At 39.7% G+C, this 14658-nt stretch overlaps 1 protein-coding gene across 3 annotated transcripts in view; it reads right to left on the bottom strand.

The window, feature by feature from the left end:
* The window catches only part of mei1 (meiotic double-stranded break formation protein 1), a 63110-nt gene that overhangs the window by 42025 nt on the left and 6427 nt on the right, over nucleotides 1-14658 (bottom strand). For all 3 annotated transcript variants that reach the window (XM_026165682.2, XM_080300432.1, XM_080300433.1), the window contains exons 5-11: nucleotides 12820-12893; nucleotides 10381-10486; nucleotides 5818-6027; nucleotides 4215-4393; nucleotides 2495-2609; nucleotides 1694-1813; nucleotides 412-511 (exon numbers count right to left, since the gene is read on the bottom strand). In XM_026165682.2, the coding sequence (XP_026021467.2) occupies nucleotides 412-511; nucleotides 1694-1813; nucleotides 2495-2609; nucleotides 4215-4393; nucleotides 5818-6027; nucleotides 10381-10486; nucleotides 12820-12893 (904 nt within the window). The remainder of the gene's footprint in view (nucleotides 1-411; nucleotides 512-1693; nucleotides 1814-2494; nucleotides 2610-4214; nucleotides 4394-5817; nucleotides 6028-10380; nucleotides 10487-12819; nucleotides 12894-14658) is intronic.

The following is a 14658-nucleotide window of genomic DNA, read 5'->3' as shown; positions in this document are numbered from 1 at the left end:
GAACACCTGAATTCAATGATTTGGATGGATGAGTGAATACTTTTGGCAATATAGTATATTAATATCATTTGGCTAATCACCAGCGTATTTTCTGAGGGAGCCATATTGTAAACTGTATAATAACATTTTAAATATTAATCTATTTACTTTGGGATCCCAGTGATTATCATTTCTTCTTCTTCAGTTGCTCCCTTATTTGCCAGGGGTTGTCGTAGCAGATGGATCTGCATATTTGATTTGCCACAGATTTGTCATGCCAATGCCCCATTTGAGGCATGCCTCCCAGAGATTTGTTTGCCCTCCTGGTGACCTTTTTGTTTTGTTTTGTTTTGTTAGCCAAATGTGTTAACTACTACACTATGGAGCTAGTCAATAAATAGAGTAACTGAAGAAAATAAATATCCATCTCACCTCTCCAGTATTTCTCTAAGGAGCAGCAACCCTTGTTTTGGCACTTCCAGGTTGGTCAGCTGCAAAGACTCCTTCAGACTGCGCACCAAGGACTCCATACCTAGCTTGCAACACAAACATGCTCACTGCTTCAAAGAAATACTCGAACTCTCAAATGAGCAGACACAAAAACAACAACAAAAAAACACTCTCTAACCTTGCTCGGTGCCAAAGTTCTTAAGAGTTGTTGAGAGACTACAGCCTACAGCAAGTTCGCATATTAAAATGAGTGACATGCTCATAAATGTATCACAAAGGATGCACACACAACAGCACTCGCAGCCTTGCATGTTAAACAAACAGAGACAGCGGTACATCTTTCTAATTTACTGCTACACGGAGTCTGCTGCTGTGTTCATACTGACCTAGAGCAAGAACCTAACAGCAACAAGGAGTGGTTAGAGCAGATATCCTGTGTACTGGTAAATTAAGTCTGCATAGCAAGTGTTTCTCAAACTATTTCTCTGGGGTGGTGCTGAAGTGCTGCAATTACTGTGGGGCCTCACATGCATAATCCATTGTAATGGCTCACATCAAAGGCATACAAACACACACACACAGAGTGACACATACACATGCATGTGTCTGAACAATGCTAAGAAATGCAATATTGTGACATTTTTTCCCCAATCAGCAATTACTGCTCGCTTCTGTAACCATTTTCCTAATATTTGGCCATTTTGCCTGATTCTTGTTATATTACAAAAGCACCAGCTGTCTAGATGAAATAACCCAGAATAGAGTAGCAAATTCTATTGGTCTAAATTCAATTTTAATGCGACTGGGAGCAGATGGAGCAGATGCAGATGTCGAGAAACTTCCACTTTGGAGGGTTTATTAAAATTTCCAGTCGCTGTCAGAAAAATTACAGAGTGCAGCGTCATTCCATCTAAGCTGTCAAGGACCTGTCTTTCCATCAATTATCCAGCAGCAGCTATTTTCAGATACGTTAACCGATATACAACGAAACCCAGGGCTGAAGACAAAAAGCAGAGATGGCATCGTCGTAATTCACTCAGGAATGGTTTCTGATCTGCTGTTTCGGCTCTCTCGCCCATAGATTTAAAAGATGGATGTCGAGACAGATGCACAAAAGTGAAGCCAAAACATTTGAGAAACAAACGCTTCCATCTTACCTTGTTTATGCCATTCGCAACCGGAGCCTCTGCAGTAGTGACATATTTTGTCTTTGCATTCACACAGAGAGATACAGTGGTCGTGCTCCTACAGCCTGTGTTCTCACCGTAAACAGAGTGACACTGGGAGAAAAAGAGGGGCTCCTCAGTTAGTAGCAGCAAGCAGCTGTAGGCAGACCACAGCAGCACCTCGTTGCTACTACAGGCCAGACGGTCAAACAGAAACTCTTTAAAAACAGTGACAAAAAGACAATTTTAAAACTTTGTTTTGTTCTTTTAAACAAAGTTGAAAGAAAAAGAGAGGACAGGGAAGAATTACTACAACACTCTTCTGAAAGTAGGGCAATGTTTTCTTGCACATTAAAGAGGACCTGTTATGCTAATTCCCAGCTCCATATTTTTATTCTTGGACCCTACTAGAGAAGCTTCACATGATTTAAAGTTCAAAATAATATTTATTTAGATTATTTCATCGGGTCTTTTTGTAGCCCATGAGCACATCTTCTGTCTGAAACACGTTGGTTTTACTTCCCTCTTTCTTCTGATTGGCTCGCCCTTGAACAATAAAAGGTCTGAGCAGCAGGCGGGTGGGGCTGCTGACATTATACAGATGGATCGTTGTAACAGTACATATGGAGGTATGTAACTAGGAAAAATATAACAGGGCCATGTGAAACAGTACGGCAAAAATTATGACAATGTTAGCCAAAGCCTCATCAAAAGTAATGACAATAATAATCGCAGGCAAACAGCATAAGAAATACAAAGTGGCAGATAACATAATAACAGGAGTCTGGACAAAGAGAAGGATCCAAAGGGAACACAGAGGAAATCATTAATAGAACAATTCAAAGAAGGCATTAACTCATCGCAGCGACTGTGTTTGTGTGCCTGTGTGTGCGTGTTACCAGGTACGTCAGCGTTGATGAAGGGAGCACTGTACTGACTGGGGGAATGAACCAGAACAGATGCAATACACTTTGCACTGGTCACCTGCAAGTTCTCATCGCCACTCAGAAGCAACTGAAAGACACAATTTAGGTTTTTTTTTTTCCCAATCCTTGACTTAAATAAAGATGCGTGTTAATCAAACAGTGTGCAAGACTTCCATAGTACTACAGTGTTTACACTATAAATGTTTCTTCGATTCTAACGGCTCATGATAGACTGAAGCAACAACTGGCTCCCATCTTCCATGCACTGTGTGGCATTGCAGTTTAGTGTGTTAGTTACCTCTGCCAAGAAGGTTAATCTTGGCAGCATTTGTGTGTGTGTGTGTGTGTGCATGTTTATTCTCTGAGTCTGTAAAGCTCAAAAAGTTTTGAATGAATTCTATTAAAAGTTTCTAGGGGTGTCGAGTGGGGTCATGTTAACAATCCATTCAAATTTGGCTTACATCCACCCAGGTTTTCAAGGTAAACTTAATGATTTATTGGCCGCAAACTGACAAACAGCCTTAAAACCTTATCAACATACAGAAAACATCATTTAAAGTTTTAAAGTATCGTGTCACATTTAACCTTTGACCTCTCCTTCAAGGCCAAGAGACTGATCTGAAGTTCAAAGAGATAATAATGCTATACAGATTTATTGATGTTTCTTGGTGCCATTGTCGATATACAGGGAAGTATATTTTGGTATTCTAAATATTACATTTGTTTGACCTCTGACCTCATCTTTAAGGTCAAACTTTCAGAAATTCTCTTTTCTCTTTAAAACTCTGCTTAAAATTATGCTGCCTGTTTGCATTGGCACCAATCAAGCAATGATATTGGTGTACAGTTTGTATCTAAATATCATGTCACCTTTGACCCTCGTTTCATTCAAGTTGACCCTACAATATGTTAAATACTGTCAAGAGAAAGAGAACAAGCTGCCTAGTTAGCTAGAAATATACTGTAATACAATCTTATATAATAAGCTCAAATTATTCATGTTCATTTATTTACAAATCAGTACTTATCATCCATTACCTACTCCTACATAATGTTTGTGTAATCAAAGTAAACATCTGTCATGCTACCTTTATCTGATTCTTACTGCACTAAAAACTTCATAAAGTAGATTTAAAAAGAACAAAGAAAAAAATGAATAAATAAATAATATAATACTATTCCCCTAAAAGTAAAGTGCCTTGGCGGAGTGCTTCTTGTTTTCGTTTGAATATGTTAAAGTCTGGAGCTACAACATATTGACTCGTGTACCGAGGGGGGATTTATACTTTTGTAAATTCCACACAGAAATGGATTAGGTGCAGATTATATACGGCTGAGGGTGTAGTCGTTTCACCGACAACCAATCCCAAAACAGTGCTGGTCTGACGTCACAGCGTTGATTATTTAGTTAAGAGTTTCATTTAGAAGCAACACATTAGAGAACAGAGCCCTCCATAAAACCTCCCAACGTCATTAGCTGTTCTGTAATGTGAGTCATCACTGAGAAAATCTAACGAGATGTAAACTACACAATGATTTCCCAGACATGAACCACAAATATTTGTCCAGGGTAAAACCCCACTGAATCCCTATTCAAAGGCACAATAATCCAGGATTAGAACTTCTTGTTATGATTATCGTCAGAGCCAGAATGCAGGTCTTGGGGATGAGAGCAGGATGTTTGGACAGAGACCTTTTTCAGTATGAGAGGCAGAAGGCAGTGGTCAGGGGGCTGTTGGTCTTGGTTTTGGCTGAGGCTCTGGCTGTTGTTGGCGAGGATGTCCTCGTTCTCATCGCACATGACCTGACAGCTCAGGCTGTTCATCAGAACTGACACAGCATCAGCCAGATGCACAAGCTGTGACAGCAGGCCTAACAGATGAAAGACAAGCTGTTACAGATACTAATGACACAGATCAGAAGTTTTAAACACGATGCAAAGTTTATACAAAGGCCTAAACATGGCTGAGATCTACACATGGATGTGCTGATAAATACATTCATGTTTTGTCTGGTTTCTTTTTAAATTTAGAATAAAAGGTGCACAAATATTACCTACAGCGTCAGTGTCACCACTGAAAATCGCCACCATTAATTTGATAATAAACTGGGCTATTTCAAATATCACAGAGGGAAGTTTTATATTAGATAATCATTTATAAATATTAAACACCTTCTATAATAATAAAAGTCTCACGGTGAGGGATTTCTTCAGACTCAGCACCGATTTGTAATCATAAAAATACAAAAATGCAACTTCCCAAAGTGCAACATTATTAAAATACAATAATCTTACTTATATATTGTAGCCATTTCCAAATGCTAAATAAAATTAATAATACCTCCTGCTTCTTCCATCATGTTGCTGCTATCGTAGGTAAGCTTGCTGGTATTAAACTAATAACAACAGTTCAGCCATGTTTACTTTGCAATTGCAAACCAACCTCTATTTCAAACCTGCTGTGCAACACATTTTTCTCCCAAGTTATTACAGTGGCATACATTCCAACTTTAAATTTCTGGGAGATAATGACTCTGTCTTATTTTTCGTAAATGTCTGTACCTAATGTAGATCTCAGTTCTGGTTATCACCAAAGCGCACACTGCAAGCTTATTGTCCTTATAAGTCAAAGCTCCTCCAGATAGCAGGACTCTTTCATCTCCACATAATCCTCCCTCTTTCTCCATATAGCTTCGCTCTTAAGGAGATTTGGGGGATTTAGGGAAGAAAACAACTCCTTTTTGTTATTATTAAGCCGTACAAAGTAAGGGAAATTTCTTAAATTACATTTTTTTTTCAGTTCGAAAGGCAGATGTCAAATGACCACATTGCCATTCAAATAAGTCCTCGGCTGTCTTCTCTCAGCCAGCAGGGAGTGAAATTTTGTTTCATACATTGCTACAAATTCACCACCTCTCTTTTAATCTCACCAAGATCCTTGTTTTTAAGGCCTGAATAACAAAAATCTACATGATCAGACTTTTAGATGGTAGAAAACCAATTTCACTCTAGTTAGGTATCAGTTTAATTTGCACTTCAAAAACGCAAATATATGCAATTTTTCATTTAAGCAGCTACTGATGTAGTCAATTATACTTTTAAAAATCTGAAACTGAATGCCTTGAGATTACTTTATGATAATCAACTGTCATTTTCCCAACATGCTGTATCAAATTACATCGACATTACTTTATCCATCTTGTAAAACATACTATGTTATGAAAGGATTTGTTTAAAAAATCACCCCCAAAAAATAAAACTCATAAAATGTATTCAACCAAAATATTTTTCTCACCGACACAATATCTGAGGAGCTGCGGGGAGCTGGCATTGGCTAATGTTTTCAGCAACACATTACACACTCTGTCCCTAACAGCAGAAGGCAAGGACTGGGCTGCTGAGCCCCCAGGAGCTCCAAGCAGTTGGAGCCACACATACACCACTGCACCCTTCAGTGCTTCGTCTGGGAAAAGCAGCGCTGAGCACAGGCGGTCTAACAGGGGCACTGGTGGAGAGAAATGGAAACAGGTAAGTACTTAGAGCACAAGTAAGACACAGGCATAATCATGTGGTATAGTTGTTAAGTGTCTGTATGTTGTTGTGAAGCAGCTGCTTTATTAGGTACACCTGCTTAATTGCTTGTTAACACCATTATCTAATCAGAGAGCAGAAACTCAATGCATTTAGAATAACAGGAAAGCTTTGAGCTGATAGGAAGACAACAGGAACTCAAGCCAAGGTATGCAGAAAATCATCTTTGAATTCACAACATGTTGAACCTTGAAGCAGATGGGTTACAGCAGCAGAAGACCACACCGGGTGCCACTCCTGTCAGCTAAGACCAAGAAACTGAGCTTAAAATTTACAGTGACTCACCAAAACTGGACAACAGAAAATTGGGCAAATATTGGCTGCAACATTTACATGTTGGGTCAGAATTTGGCATAAACAACATAAAATCATGTTGTTTACCTTCTCTCATGGGCTCAGGCAGGCAGTGGTGGATGGTATGGAGGATATAATTTCTTGGCACACTTTAGGCCTTTAAGTACTAAGTGAGTCTCATTTAAACACCACAGCCTCCCTGAGTATTGTTGCTGTATTGTCTATTCATTTATGACCTTCATGTAACATCTTCTAATGGCTGCTTTGAGCAGGATTAGACGATATCTCATAAAGAGATACAGATCATCTCAAACCGGTTTCTTGAACATGAGAATGAGATCACTGTATTCAAATGGCCCCACAGTCACTAGATCTTAATCCAATGTGGTGGAACAGGCGATTAACTTCACAGATGTGGACCAACAAATCCACAGAAGCTGTGTGATGCTATCACGTCAGTATGGACCAAATCTCTGAGTTATGTTTCAAGGACATTGTTGAATCTGTGAAGATTTAAGGAAGTTTTGGAAGCAAAAGGGGGTCCAAGTACTATCGAGGTGTACCTAATAAAGCTGCTGATAAGTGCATAAATAGACGTATGATTGCAACATCATGTGACATTTCAAGATATTGTACATTTCAATTACCAAGAAAGAAGTCTGCGAGTATGTACAGAAATGCAGGAAAATAAGAGAAACCCAGAGGTGAAGTAATTGTATTACTGTGAGAGAAGCTCAACAGACACCACAAAAGGACAGTGAGATTACAAAATGGAAAAAGTGCAAACTGCTGGGAACAAGGTGGAGAGTTTCAACTCTAGCTATGACAGACAACGGTGGACCCAGTGTCGGCGGGAAAATTGCCTTGAAGATGAAACGGTTGAAGATTGGCAATTGTGGGAGAGAGCAGAGTTAAACGGCAGATGAGAGTGTGAGCAGACTAGATTGAAAAACTATGCAGGCGTAGATTGGAGCATAAAAATATAAAAACACGAGTACTTTTATAATTATTTTCACAAAATAATTTGAACCCTAACATTAGTTTGTTGCTAGGAGAACTTAATTACTCATAATTTTCTCCTTTATACATCAATGTAAATAAAAGGGCAAAAAATTAAGAATTTAGTGTGAACACACCAGTATACGCGATGGCAGATGAGACACAGGCAGGAGACTGGAGTGGCTAAAGAGGGGTGAAAGAGTCAAATATGTCTAAAACAGCAACAATGAGAATAGTTGCACAGCGGATAGGAGCACAAAGCAACACGGGACTCAGCGAGTGTCGAACATGGAGAGAAAGAGACAGAGATGACAGAGCAGGAGAGCCAAATCCAAGCCAGCTGCTCTCTGGAGCAGATCAAAACCCATGTGAAGCAGAAGAAGCTCCCAGACATGTTTGATTAAACCGAAATATATGAGGCGGCCAAGATGACAGCAAAGCATAAAGAGAGAAGCGGTGGGGGTGGGGGAGAAGAAGGGAAAAGAGGTAGAGGAGGTGGTAACTCCTCCACAGACAGAGGATAAAAAATATGTAGGGAACAAAATATGAGCTGCAAAAGAACAGATGAGAAATAAAGCGACGTGCTGCTGTTTAATGCCACTCAATGAGAAAGAAACAAACACGGGGGAGGCACGGCAAACAGACAAAAAGGTCGTCTTGTGCTTTCCTTAAAGAAAAGAGCAAAAGTTCATTTCTGTTTACCTTGCTTAGTGTTTGGCTGCCCTACTCTGATGCTTTGAACTACCTCTCTGTTCATCTTCTGATCCGCTTTCTACAGTATTTAACCATCGCTTTGCACTTGTTGCTTCACCCTGCTTCCTCTTTCTTGGTCTATTAAAAAACATTTTAGTTTCTCTATATTTTTGTAAGCACTTTCTAAAAAAAAATGTCTTGTGAAAAGTCTCAGCATAAAAAAGTGCTTGCAAAAAACCAAAAACAAAGCGGAAATGCTGAATGCTGAGATGATGCAAAGCTATAGAAATGATGAAACTTGCCATTTAACTGTTTAATTTTAGATGGCTGATATTTTTACATATCAGCTTGTGAGAAACATTTTTAACTTGCACTATTGTCCTTTCCTTCTTTCATCCCTCTTGTTATCTCTTTTTGCCTTCCATTTTTCTTATCTGTTTCATCTTCCCTGTTTTGTCTGTATCCGCTCCTCAATCAGTATCAGCAATACAGAAATCGAAGAGAAAATTCTGGAAGAGAAAAGTCAACGAGTGAGGACAAAAAGAGGGGTTAATCAGTCAGAAAGACAGGCAGCCAGTGAGTCAGAGACAGAGGGAAATCTCCTGGGTGCTCTGGGCTTGTGTTGTCATTGCCTTGCTGTTGTCGTTAGTCCAAACAGCCCCACAGAGACTTGCTGAGTGACAGGCCACAGACAAGCACACACAGTCAATAGTGGCAGCCCACATCTTGCATCAACATTGTAACAACTCACCACTACCTGCAGCTGCTGGAGGGAGCTTGGAAAACTCATGAAAATACATGAGAGGTGGACACACATAGCATAATAAAATAACTACGGTGGCTGCCTTTTTGGCATAAGGACCACATTCGCGCTCGATCGTAAAGACAAGCAGTCAGGCGTGACACAAACACAGCACAATGCACACACGAACACGAAGCTGATTGACAAAGCCTAATAAGCACTGTGGAAAAATGATTCGGAGAGTACAAAGATATCATACAGGTGGTTGTAAAAGAGATTAAATCAACAACTGTGCGTTGGGGGAGGAGTATCTTTTCAGCTCGCTATACTACAGCTTTGTACCTAGATAAATACATTCATATAGACGGGGAGATTCAGGGAAAAGGTTCGGATGAACATTTGCAGTATTTGTAGCTTTTGCTATTTTACTTTCAGCAGGTGCTGGTATGGGATTGGCTATGCAGATGGAATTTTAAGGTTGGTTATCTCGGTGCAGCTGGAGAGCAATTGAAAAGGTCATAACAGCTAGAGAGATTGAATTGAGAGAGTTCAGGGGAAAGGATATGGAAGATAGACTTGTGTGATTTTTTCTAATTTCTTAGAGGCAGAGGAGGTGGAATAGGGAACAGCATGAGAAAGCTGGTTTCAAAAGTAGACATAGTACAGCTATTTCCATCAGCCAATTTTCTTATCCAACTAGGGGACTCAGGAGGCTGTAGCCTGTCTGAGCTGGTATAGAACGTCCTGGATATGTCGCCAATACATGCAGACAATGCTTTCCATGCATCTTGGATACAGTTTAAGAAGATCAATATAGGCTACGGTGACTGAAATGTAGATATGTCTCTCTAAGACAAAAGCGATCAGGAAAATTATGTATTCCTTTATATCTTCCTCTTCCACTTCAGGTGAACTCTACATTTCGAACACATTCTTGGATCTTAGCCCCTGAAATAATACATTTTTAATTCAGTTTCTGCCTCTCCAGTGCCACAGTGAAGAGTGAAACAGAGACTGCACAGTAAGCTACCTGAAACCTGACCGATCCTGTCTCAACTGCATTTTTAAAAACTGACCTGAATCAACGCACGTCATCAATTTCTTGCAGATACTCTATACATTCCGTAAGGCAAATGAATGTCTTTGCTATACAAAGGGGTCAGTGGCTGTGGCCTGCTACACAGCAGTATGTTTACAGTTTAAAAAGTATTTAGCGCCGGATTATAAATCTCAATGAGAGGAATTCATGAAGCATGAACTTTATAAATAAGTCCACGCATCACCTTTCCACCTGTATCCAGTGCTGGTAAAAATAAAGGGGAAAAATTATGCGTTGCTTACAACATTTCCAAGAACTGTTTATCACTTGACGAGATAAAGTTCACGGTCGTGTTGAGAGACGAGCTTACTGATGTACCTTTCTTGATAATGGACTGTAAAGAAAATAGAAACAAGGATGAAAACAGACTACTACTACTAGGGGCTACGTGTCCCTGTATTACTCTGAGGTCTCACTGAGTGTCATTTCCAGGGTCTCACCATAATGAGTCACAAGGCTCTGGGACACAGTAGGGGCAGCTTTTATTAGGTTACCCAAGAAGCTGAATGTAGGCAGGAAATGCTTCACACTGAGCTGCTCAGTAAGCTAGAAAAAGAACACAGAAAAAAATCATCAGTACTTACACACACACACAGTAATATAAAGGAAATCTTAATGCATTAGATCATAAAGCTCTACAACATCGGTTTGCACGGGTGTCTTTAAGCTAAACGGCTATTTTAATGGTAGGTTAAAAAAAATCTTCAAAATGACCAAAATATATTTTAAAACTACTACAACAACCTAAATATCCTACTACTATGGAAGCCCGTTTCCACCACTAAAAAAAAAAAAAAGGATCCATAACTCGAAATTTCGAGTTATTATCTCGAAATTTCGACATATTAACTCAAAAGTTTGAGAAAAGCAACTCGAAATTTCGAGTTAGCGCTGCCAATCAGTAATCTACGTGAATGACGTCATTTCCATGTTACCCGGAAGCTGAAGCCCTCAGCTACAAATGCTACAGCTAAGCTACCGGTATTACATCCAGTCGTGAATGCACAGATTGCTGAGTGTTTTCAGCCTGGCTTCACAAATGATGAAATCCCTGTGTTATTAGCTGAATCACATGGTGTTACTATCAGCAAACATACTTTAATTTGTTGGGATCCGTTTTTGAGTGCGCGGTCCTGCGCCATATGCTTCCGGGTAACAAGAAAGCAACCTCATTCACGTATATTTTTGATTGGCAGAGCTAACTCGAAATTTTGAGTTATATTTCTCGAAATTTTGAGATAATAACTCGAAATTTCGAGAAAATAACTCGAAATTTCGAGAAAATAACTCGAAATTTCGAGTTATGGATACTAGCTTTTTTTTTTAGTGGCGGAAACGGGCTTCCATATACTACATATATGTTATTAACCGCTTAAGTTTTTTATTTCCACTCGATAAAAAATCTCTGAAATTATTCAGCGAGAGCTCCACAACAGTAAGGCCAAGCACACACGACAATGGGCTCAGAGGATTTGTCATGGTCCTGGGTCTTTTGACCCAGCGTTTTAAGTTTGAGTTTATTTTGTTCATTAGGTTATCTAAGTTCATTTGGTTATTAGACTCCTTGTGTTTTCTTCCCCTGTATTTAAGCTTCCCCTCACCCTTCGTGTTTCATGCTGCGTGTCTTATGTTATCAAGTTTGTATTATCATGCCTAAGTGTTTCTAGTTCTTATTATTTCCCCCTCGTGTTCCAACTATGTTAAATCTCCCTTGCCCTTCGTGTGTTTCATGTCTGTTGTCTTATGTTGTTATGTCTGCCTCTCATGTTCCTGTTTCATTTTGGAGAGATCTCGTGTTTTTATATTATGGATTATGTTTTGAGTCCTTTGTAGTACTGTTTCGTGTTTCCCTAGATCTCAGTTATGGTTATCTTAGGTTTTGCTCTTTGGCTTCGTCATATGGCTTCCCTGTGTTCCATGTTATGTCCACTGTGATGGTTTTGTACCATATTTCAGGTTCCTATATTCTGTCTCCCCAGTTGCTGTTAAGTTTGCATGTTTAGAATTCAGTCAGTGTGTTTCCTGTTTTACTTTGAAGGTCCATGTCTCATGTGAGTGTTTCTTATTGTTTGTTTAGATTTCCCAGTTTAGGTTTGCCTTGCCCTTTGTTTGTACCTTTTTTACCAGCCATATTAAACGGCTCGCTTTTTGTTAACATTAAAGTTTTGTTCCCTGTTCCTTGGAGTCTGCATTTTGGGTCCTTTTTCAATTCATACAGTCTGCCCTCGCCAGACTGTGACAGGATTAGAGACACTCGAGAGATTTTTGCCTCCTTGTCCCCCATCACCAGCTTTGAGTGAGGTAGGAAACACTCTATCAAAAGCTGACACTTTTATTTCCACCAAATACCAACTGCAAATTGGAGAATTAATAATGGGTAAGTAAACACAAAAAAATCCTACAACTGCAACTCTACCAAATCTGGTGCAAGAAAAATGAAGCATAATAACACTAGGCCACTTCCATACATAGTGATACACAGAAGAAGGGTTAATCTGAGCCAAGTGCTTGCGTGTTTAAACTGAAAAAAATAATAATTTCTTCCACTAACAGTTTGTGTCAAAACTTATAATCAAGCTCTGTTCTTGTAGCATAAATGAGACTTGTCTGCTGTGGCTGGTGTTATATTTTTCTGTCATCATCAGTATACACAGCTATACTGTTTTCCACCTGCAGCAGGATGAGCCTTCTCCATTACTGTCTCCCCCTGAGGTGACACAACAGCAGCAAGAGGGAGACAAGCACACTGTCTGTTTACTAAACAGCCTTGGGAGAGTATGACGCTAGTTACACAAGTGCTATTAAAATTTTTAAGATGTTGGGCATGTTCTTCTGCCTGCACGTGCACATGAGTAGGAGCGTTTCTCTATTTGTCTTACCTGTTTGTGTATCTCATCCAAAACGAAGCGAAATGACAGCTCGCTCTGGAGCTCCAGGAGTAGCTGAACCAGCACTGACGCAAGTAAACACACACACAAATGTATGCATAAACATCACAAATAAGTGCAGTTTCACACTTTCGCACAGTCACTGCAATTACAAGACAGAAAATCAAAACAGTCAATGTTAATGAAAAATCCAGGTGTATAATTTTTGAAGTTTTAAATTATCCTTCAGAATCTTCTACCACTGCTTTAGAAATTTGCATGCGATTAAATGATTCAAACAGGAATTTACTTAAATATGAAGTGCCTTTAAATAATGGTAGTTAAGGAATTTGCGTTACATAAGGCATCGTGTCACACAAGCCTGACAACCACAAGGCGCTAGTGGAAAATGTGCATTCCCTGACTGGGGGGAGGGTTGTGCACTGAAAACTTTGCCATGGTTGGCAGCAGATTGGTGTGGTTGCTCATTACGGTGCAGTCACCGTTTATTCCGAGCAGTAGTGAAACTTGAAGAAGTGCAATGCAAGCTGGGAATGGAGAAAGTAAAGGTTGTGCCTTAATGCTGCCTGCAACCAACACAGTTCAAAAAGTGCAAGTCTGCAGAGAAGACAGCTTCTTACATGCTAACTGCAGCAATCTGCTAGCAACCAAAGGAACTGCAAGGAGATTTTTGGTGCAGCACTGTACACCCTCAATTACACCCTGCTGACTGCCAGGAACCTCCAGTAAACCACTTGCTACCTGTCAGAGAATACAGTTGCCAGCGTTCACTGACCAGTCTCTGGGTCTGTATGAAGGTAGCTGTAGCAATTAGTTTCACAGCAACTGCCAGCAACCTCCAGCAATTTCTTACAGCCCTTTCTTTAAGCCCTTACCAAACATTTCTACCGATCAGTGTTAATCAGTATCAGATAAATGTGCCATTATTTTACAGCATACTGAAATTTTAGAGCTGGCGTCTAGTGTGACATTAGCGCCCTGGAGCTCCAGTGGCTCCATGGTTCATGTGTCACATGACGAAGAGTGAGCTCAGGGCATAAGTAGTGCTAGAAAACAATATCATGTTAGGTGGAAGGTTTAGGAACCTTTTTTAAGGTCTAAAAAAAGTGATGGACAAACAGGGATTAGCATTGTCGTGAGTACGTATGGAGAATGTTTGTGTTACTTTTCTCCCTGCCAAAGGGGAGAGGCAAAAGTCCCATACTGCAAACTAAACATAACATTTGGGGCAAGTTCAATTTGAAAACTGTGCAAAACATAATGATACGTATGCAAGTAGAACCTGTTTCCATTAAAGGATGTGCACTGGTGTGCAACAGGCTATGAGTTGTGGTATATTTCCATTATTGGGTGTTATACAAGCGTTATCCAAACAGTAGTGACATATATTAAACCCTGTCATAGGGCTGTGCGATATGACCAAAATCTCATATCCCGATATAAGATATCTATCATCCCGATAACGATATAAATCACAAAAATTTAACATTTTCTGTAAATTCTGTGAATCTCGGGCAGCTCGACTTGCGTGAAGTGTTTTCAGCTGGGCGCTGTGTACCTGGAGTTGAGACTTTTAACAGATGCATGAAGGCATAGGTTGTAACGGCCGCCGTTTTCTTTGTATTTATTACACGGCGTGCTGCGGGGAAAAGCCTGTTCTAACGTTTGAGTTTAAGGTTTATTTTTTTAGTACCTAACGCATCTTTTTTCCTTCTCATCCGTAAAAACTCTGCATACACTTTCACATAATTTATTTTGTTTTGAAAAGTCTCAACAGGATCTTGAGCTTTATTGTGAAAGGTTAATATGCAAAATAAACAAGCGGACGGC

The sequence above is a fragment of the Astatotilapia calliptera genome, chromosome 4 (genome assembly GCF_964374335.1).
Source record: "Astatotilapia calliptera chromosome 4, fAstCal68.1, whole genome shotgun sequence".
Taxonomy (NCBI): domain Eukaryota; kingdom Metazoa; phylum Chordata; class Actinopteri; order Cichliformes; family Cichlidae; genus Astatotilapia; species Astatotilapia calliptera.
Note: the sequence above shows the minus strand (reverse complement) of the source record. Positions and strands in the feature narration are given on the sequence as shown.